This window comes from Gymnodraco acuticeps, unplaced genomic scaffold, assembly GCF_902827175.1.
Source record: "Gymnodraco acuticeps unplaced genomic scaffold, fGymAcu1.1, whole genome shotgun sequence".
In the NCBI taxonomy this organism is placed as follows: Eukaryota; Metazoa; Chordata; class Actinopteri; order Perciformes; family Bathydraconidae; genus Gymnodraco; species Gymnodraco acuticeps.
The window spans coordinates 502,252-510,483 of NW_022989985.1; the positions used below are offsets into that span (position 1 = coordinate 502,252).

An 8,232-nucleotide genomic window follows, 5' to 3' on the forward strand; every position below is an offset into this window, starting at 1 on the left:
ATTACACTCTAGTGGTCACAATGCGTGACTACACCCATGTCTCTTATACAAGTTTTATATTTTAATGTTTTAACCAGAAGTTTTATTATAATATCGTATCTAGCATAACGGTAGTTATAAAAAATGACCAAAACAGAAAAAAATTACAATTATTTGTTTAAGTGTTTGCGGTTTGTATCTACATTATTAAATTAAAACATTTATAAGTGCTTTTTTAAGCTAACTACTGCATTCATTGTCATTTTAGTGTCTGTTTTGATGAAATATTTTTGAATAATGAATTTTATCTGTCCATTCAACCAAAAAAGCATCACTATTTTGTTGTTTTAAAAAGAGAACCATCATTATTGAAAGCTAATGATTCTGTGATAAATACATTGAAATAAAACAGACAAGGCCTGCACTTTTAAAACTCTCTCTCACTCACTTGAGTAAAGCGAACTAAAGCCAAATGTTGAAGTCTGATATAATTTATTTGATTATAAAATGATCGCGCTTTTAACTTGAAAGGAATAGCAGGAAACAATTCCTTCATTCCCCAACCTCGCTACGGTAACCAGGCAACGAAACGCTTCGCAGGAGCTAGCAAAATTATAGAGATTGTGGGGTTTTTTAATCAAATTTACCAGCTAAACCCAAATAAAAAGTGTATGCGTTCGACACGAATGAGGCAGTTGTTCAAGAGCGGACCTGATAATGTGTTTTCTGTTTACATTTCGAATAGTATGTTTCGTATCACAAAAAGAGACTTCGAGGACAGGACAATGGCAGACGTTCTCTAAAGTTGTTTAAAAAGAGAAAATAACCTTCAACAAGTGAGAGGTTAATCATCATGTCAGGTGCTGAGGCTAAGGAAGAATTCACGGAGAGTTTAGAATTGAGAAGAGAAGAAACAGATGCTGAGATCAAGAGGCAGTCTCAGGTCTACACTGCAACCAGAGACACACTGTTCCCAAAGAAGATTACTCATAATGGAACTCATGCATTGGTAAGCATATTCTGTCGAATATAGGTGACCTATATTTCTACTAAAATAAATGTTTTTTTTATGTTTACCCTCTGCACTTGTAGTAACAATTGCTTTTGCTCCTCATTCAGTCCCTAGAATGGGTATTTGGGATGAATCCTGCTTTGCCTGCCTTCTGTCTGCAAGACCACGGCCAGCTGGTGGTCTTCTATGCTGGAGCTCATGTCGGGGTCCTCTACAATCACACCTCCAACTCCCAGCACATACTTCAAGTAAAACATAATAAACAGTTTACAACTTAATGGAATATGTTATGAAAATGAGACGAGACAGCGTCCTTTAGATTAAGTTATAGGTAAACATCTCCAGACAGTGGCGGTGTATTTAAGTAGTAAGCATTTACTCAGATACTGTACTGAAGTACACATTACAAGTACTTATTCTTTACTTGAGTCTTTTCTCATAATGCCACAATCCAGATCTACTCCAATGCAGCTCAGAGTCTAATGAAATGTTTGTATTGTAGAGAAGATTCTAGTCTAATTTTAACCCAAATACAATTATTGAGCTTTGTTTACTAGTTAATTTACAAATTAAGATTATTGCAAACATTCTCACTATTTTCAGAATTTAACAAGATTAATCAATAATAACATAATATTAATTAATTGCTACATTACATCAGTAAAATCCTGCTTTCAAATTATAGTATGCATAATAAAAACCCAATGATATAATACATAATGCATTTAATTTGAGTATTCACCTGATAAATACTACATTATTTTACTTAAGTTGCATTTTCAATGTAGGAATCTTATTGTAAAGGATTTATTTTTGTAGTGGGGTATTTATATTTACCTATGGATCTGAATATTTTCACTGCTACAGCAATCTTTTCACAAGTATCATGCAGGTTGCAGTGTTGATTCAAATAACCTTCTGTATATACTCAATTATTTCAGGGTCACTGCCATCCCATCTCAACTATGTGTGTGAGTGAAGACAGACGCTGGATTGCAACAGCAGACCGGGGTCCAAAAAGCACAGTGATCATATGGGACTCCTACTCTGGGTAGCTTTTTATTCTACATGTATAAAGGCTTTTTATGTATTAACCTTTGCTCTAAATGGTAACCACATTAATGATAAATGTTTCAGCATTCCTGTACATACATTGTTTGAATGCCACCTTAAGAGTGATGTCATGGCAATGGCGTTTTCAAGAGACACGAAGCATCTGGTAACCCTTGGGGCTGAGGAAGTTCAAGTGAGTATCACAGCAGTTAAACAAATAAAGTTAACAGTGTTATTTAATATAGATTGTAAATTACACAATCCATAAAAAAAAAACGGAGACACATAATAATATCTGTTGTTATACAAAGTATCACCTTCTGGTCTTCATTTATGATGAAAGGAAATGACAGCCAGGACTGTTGACCTTCTTAAATGAAGCTCCACCAAACACCACCATCTAGTCACAATCTATTAACCATTTGACATTTATTTTTACAGTGTGTGTATATTTGGGATTGGACAAATGAAACAGACATGACCAACATGAAGCCTTTGTGGTTTACTGAACTCGATCCTAAACATGGTTTCCAGGTAACTTCTTCTAACAATTGAATGCCACCTTATCTTAGATATATTGCATTCAGCAGATCAAATGTTTAAATGTTGGATTGTTTTTTAGGATTACATCATTTTTAATCCAAATGATAGCACTCAGTTGCTCAGCAGCAGTGAAAGCCATGTGTTGTTTTACAGCAGGGTAAGTCTTGCTTTTACTTGTTCTTTTTTAATTTAAACAGTTAATCCAGCTGTTATGTGGTGTGTTTATTGCGATAATCATCTGGTCTTTTTCAGACCCCTGGGGCTCTTCAATACGTTGCACTGAAGGCTAAAAAGGTGACATGATAATCAAAATCTCTTAAAGGCTGCCATCAAATTATCGAAGATATTTCTGACTTTTAATGCAAATCATTTTTTGATAAATATACATCATTGTTCAACATTGCAGTCTGATGATGCAGCTTTCCATGGATCTGATACTTTCTGTCTTCTTCTAACACTTCTCAGACAACCTTCATGGCTGGGTCACTGAGCCAGTCTGTGTTCCACTGGAGCAAGCCTGAAATCATAACAGCGACTGCAGCAGGCAGCATTGTGGTGTGGGATTTGGAGGAAGACTTAGCTGCAAACCAAAGCCTCCACACAGTCAAGCTGATTCCCATTCAGGAGCACCCGATCACTGCTCTCACTGTAACTGACAGGTAGCCAGAACATAATATTCATAATGTTTTAGAAAAGTGTCATGTATTTTGTCTTTAATGTCTCTTTGTTTGTTTGTCTTGTGATATCACAGCTGTTTCGTGACGGGTGACACTCAAGGCCACATCAACTTTTACGATGAAGAATTCCTGATTCTCACTTCGTACACTAAATTCCACCTGGATGCTATTGTTTCCATTTCCTTTTCCAAAGAGTGTACAGAGGGATACCTAGAGGACTGCACTGTGGAGGCGAAACCTTTGATCATCAGGTAGAGGAAACACAATCTATTATGTCTTCAGTCTTGATGTTATGTGTATCTGATTCTGAATCCATTCTAACCTCTCTTTTTCTGCAGGAACTTTGTTGTGTCCACAGTCAGTTCCACAGTGGTACATGTAAATACACAGAATGGCAGGCTCGACATCCTGCTACACAAAGAATGTGGTCCTATACATGCAGTGGCCTGCCACCCTGAGCAGCCAACCGTGGCCATTGGCAACCATAAGGGTGTTTTAAAAGTGTGGGACTCTGACACCAAAGTGATCCTCTGCAGCAGGGTCTTTGAGACAGAGAAGAAGATTCAGTGTGTCACTTTTGACCCTCAAGGTTAGCCAACTTGCTTACTGACTCTCTTTGTAACAAACACATGTTGCATATTACCAGCCAGTAGCTGCAGGAATTTGCCATTGTGTTTTGCTATGTAAACACCAGCCTTGTTGGGCGGCAGTGGCTCAGTCGGACTTAGCCGGGAACCAAATGGTCTCCGATTCACATCCCGATCAGGCCAAAATAATCCGGAGTGTGGACTGGTAGCTGGAGAGGTGCCGGTTCACCTCCTGGGCACTGCCGAGGTGCCCTTGAGCAAGGCACTGAACCCCAAAAGCTCTGGGTGCCGGCTAACTGGCTGCCCCTTCCACTCCTGACAGGCCCCCTCTCCTATCCTGCATATGCTTCTGTTTGTGCATGTATAACAAGCCTGTGTGTCCTGTGTGTAAACAAACAGAGTGAAAAGATGTCCCTGTTGGAGATAAATAAAGTATGTCCTCTTCTTCTTCTTCTTCTCTTCTTCTTCTTCTTCTTCTTCTTCTTCTTCTTCTTCTTCTTCTTCTTCTTTCTTCTTCTTCTTCTTCTTCTTCTTCTTCTTCTGCTTCTTCTTCTTCTTCTTCTTCTTCTTCTTCTTCTTCTTCTTCTTCTTCTTCTTCTTCTTCTTCTTCTTCTTCTTCTTCTTCTTCTTCTTCTTCCTTGTCTCTGGACAGGGATATACCTGGCAGTTGGCTTTGGCAGTGGAGCCGTTCACATATTGAATTCCAGGACTTTAAAAAGTGATCCCGCGGAGTGTTTCCATAACAGTAAAGACAGCATCCATCACATCACTTTCTCCTCAGACTCCAAGTATCTTGCTACTGCGGTGAGCAACGAAATACAATAGGTTTAAGGCTTTGATAATGTATACTGCAATAGTATATTTTCATCCTTATCTTCTTATGATTTCACGTTTGACATGTTTTACTTCCATGTTCTCTCTTAGGATGATGGGAAAGCAGTAACGGTGTTTCGCTTGCAGACTAGTAAAGGCTCTAAGCCTCGTTGGACATATTTGGGCAGATACTACTCCCACTACAAGCCCATTAAAGACCTTCTTTTTGGAGTTCACCTGGACAGCACTCAACCTAGACTGCTCTCTCTGGGAATGGACCGCAGACTGGTTAGTCCCCTTTGTCAAAGTTGCATCACTGTGGACTAGTTAAGAGTCGTGTGTTTAATGCCCACACACATCTTTGTGAATAATAGGTGGAGTATGACCTACAAAAAAGTGACGTGAATGAACTTCTCATCCTAAGCTCGGAGCGCATTGAGCAAAGTGAAGTGCCAACTGGCATGACTTGGTATCCACCCCTCACTGCAGAGCAGTTTCTACTTGTTTCCTCAGACCAATACAAGATTAAGCTTTTCAACAGCACCACCAAGATGTGCAGGTCTGTGAGATATATAGAAATCAGATGTATTTGTATTTCTCAAACTGTCTTTACAAATACTTTATATTGTATTGTATGTTATATACATTACAACATTTTTCACTAAAACAGAAAGACTCTCCTTGGCCCAACGTATGGCTCGCCCATTAAGAAATCCATGGTCCTTCCTCTGTCTAAAGACCCTGACACTAACTCATTTTACATGGTATACATCACAGAGGACAAGGTCAGTGCTGGAATCTGTGTCTTGTATTTTCTAGTAAGTTAATGCTTATTTTATTTTGTTTGTGATCAAAAATTAAGGTTTGTGCGTCAGATGTGTAAAGTATTTCTCTTAAATGTTTGCGTTTTATAAACAATTACAAGCCTTTAAGAAAAGTTGTTGCTCTTTTTAGTCTTATTACAAATAATGTAATTATATTTGTACAGGTTGTGGGAAGTCACAAGTACAAACACTTTTACATGATCACCTTGCCAGCAGCTCAGTGTGCAAGGCTTTTCTCTTTTAATTTCTCATTCATTATTTTCTCTGTGGCTTCTTGTCACAGTATTTGGTTCAGTGTGAGATAGGCCAGTTGGATATAAGAAAGGATGTAGATGAAAGTGGGCTTTTTCACTTAAGAAAATACTATTTCTCACAATAAAGATAATGCCACTAAAACTGTGTAATATTCTCAGGTTGGTCTCCAGATTTTGCCTCTGGACGGGAACCCCTACAAGTCCAATGCTGTGGTATGCCACCCGACAGGGGTGTCCACTTTAGCCTGCTCCTACGATGGCCAGTTTGTTTTCACTGCAGGAGGATCTGACAGCACTGTCCTGTCCTGGGAGATAAGCTTCAAGTAAAGTCAAATAGTACCAACCAGATAATAGAAGGAAATGCATTGTTGCAGTGTGGCCAAGTTTTCTATTCTTAACTGTCTCTCTTATTGTGTCTGCAGTGCATTGGAGGGGGCAGCTGCCTTGGGAGGAAAGAACATATTGCCCTTTTATGCTCTTTTAGAGGGAGGCAGAGACGGAAAGTTCTACAGGGTCCGTTGAAAGAGTTCCTTGTTACCTACAATTGTGTTCACTGATCAACAGCCACATATTTCTCTTTCATTTACTTAAAAGAAGAAGCATGTGCTCTGTTCGTTAAGGTGTAGTGTCATCAAGGTTAAAATGCATCATTTGCATTTCGATTTTGATTAAGAACTTGGTTTGTTGGTCAGTTTTTGGGGTCAACATTTGTAAGTTCCCTTATGGTTAACACTCATCTTTTATTCTGTTATTTAAAGCTCTGTTATATTAAGAAAGCTTGCACTTGTATTTTTTCCAATCTTATATATGTTCTTGCATTTTCCTGTTTACCATTTGTAAGAGTTGTACTCTTTATCAGTATGTTAGTATGATCTTAATTGTCACAGAAATGTAATACACTAAACAAGTGGAAAAGGTGGGTGAGTGACTATTTTGGACAGTGGATTCTTTAGTGGCACAATATTTAACACACATGTAACATTTACTATAAAATGTTGTATTTTATATAGGGGAGCATTGCCCATATTCACACATTCTGTATATGATATATTTGGATTATAAAATGCCACACTATCAAGATAATAGCTTATAATTGCATTCATGGTATTATCCATAGATTCTCAGTTTTATGAGATTGTTCTGTCTTTAGGAGATGGAGGACCTTTTCTATTACTGCCAACTCCGTCATCAAGGCAATGACTCAACGAAGGAATGGCAGTTGTCAACCAAAATCCCCCTGTCAGAGGTTCCCTCTCTAATGAGAGCTTTGGCCTATTTCCCAACTGAGCAAGAGGTACAATGTGTGAAAATGAAGCAACATGTTTCAAAGGTGCATGTGATTCTATCTGACAGTACAGATTCATTACAAGAGAAATGATTTACAAATAACTCAAATGTGGTAACAAATTGCTCATTCTATTTCTTACCAGATAGAAAATATGCATAACGAGGTCAAGTTCAGCAAGTATGCAGAAACAGGAAAATATGTGACTGACATTGACCTGGAGGAGGTAATTAAGCTGTATGTCAACCACCGGCCAGCATTGGGCATCTCTAACTATGAGCTTGCTCAAGCTTTTCATATCCTTGGAGACCCTGATAAGAGAGGACGGCCTGTTCTGCAGAGACAGGAACTGCTGGAACTCCTACAGGCTCAAGGTATGCTGCAGTCTTTCCAGTCAGAATACTGTCACATTGCTCTTCTTCCAGTTTCTACATGCAAATTCATTATCATATATTATCTTTGACAGGAGAACACATGACAGAGGAAGAGATGGCAGAGTGTTTCACTACACTTTTAGGCCTCAATAAAGACAAAGAAAAAGGAGAAGAAAAGGCACTAGAAGCCAGAGGAAGACAACATTCTGGGCATGACAAAAATACATCTAAGAGTATGTAAATGCTAAACCTCACTAACAAGCAGGCAATACTAAGAACTCAAAAAACAGCTGAAATACATCATCACTTTTTACTGTGTGTCCAGGTGGAGATTCTGAGTATTCTCTGGAGGGTGCGGTCCCAGATGAGATATCCATGGAGACATTTACGGATCACATAATGTGCTTCCCGTCCTCAGCAGAGAAGAGTGGCCAGTCTTCCCCTCCAGAGTGATGGAAGCAAGAAACGGTTTGCTCGTCTTAAAGAAGTTGTGTTGATGACGAGCCTCAGAGTCTCTGCAATGCTTTTTTAAGATGTAGTTCAATGACATGCTCTAACAAAGATACTGGAATGTGTATGTATTATAATTTGAAATGTGATAAATAAATATAAATTGGAAGTTAGATCGTCATGTCCAGCTTTGTCAAATATCAATTATAAAATATATATTGTAAAATTAATTAATTGAACTGTATTTTCCTTTTAAGAATATGTATTTAAGGTACATCTTGCTACTGATATTTCCGATGTTGCTTCCGTAACGAACTTCAATACTTCTCCAAAGCAATAGGTTGGGATGTTCTAACAAATCATCAGCTGTACAGCCATTGT

General features: G+C 38.3%; 1 protein-coding gene across 1 annotated transcript; it reads left to right on the forward strand.

The window, feature by feature from the left end:
- Nucleotides 1-551: 551 nt before the first annotated feature.
- On the forward strand, nucleotides 552-8,020 carry cfap251 (cilia and flagella associated protein 251). The gene is made up of 20 exons (XM_034212612.1): nucleotides 552-988; nucleotides 1,099-1,239; nucleotides 1,933-2,042; nucleotides 2,129-2,237; nucleotides 2,486-2,578; nucleotides 2,667-2,744; nucleotides 2,840-2,881; nucleotides 3,053-3,246; nucleotides 3,339-3,515; nucleotides 3,603-3,853; nucleotides 4,504-4,655; nucleotides 4,776-4,952; nucleotides 5,039-5,223; nucleotides 5,335-5,449; nucleotides 5,902-6,065; nucleotides 6,165-6,255; nucleotides 6,893-7,036; nucleotides 7,173-7,401; nucleotides 7,494-7,634; nucleotides 7,727-8,020. Exons 1-20 carry the CDS (start codon nucleotides 833-835, stop codon nucleotides 7,852-7,854), a joined length of 2,877 nt encoding a protein of 958 aa, XP_034068503.1. The 5' UTR covers nucleotides 552-832; the 3' UTR covers nucleotides 7,855-8,020.
- The last annotated feature ends 212 nt before the right edge of the window (nucleotides 8,021-8,232 follow it).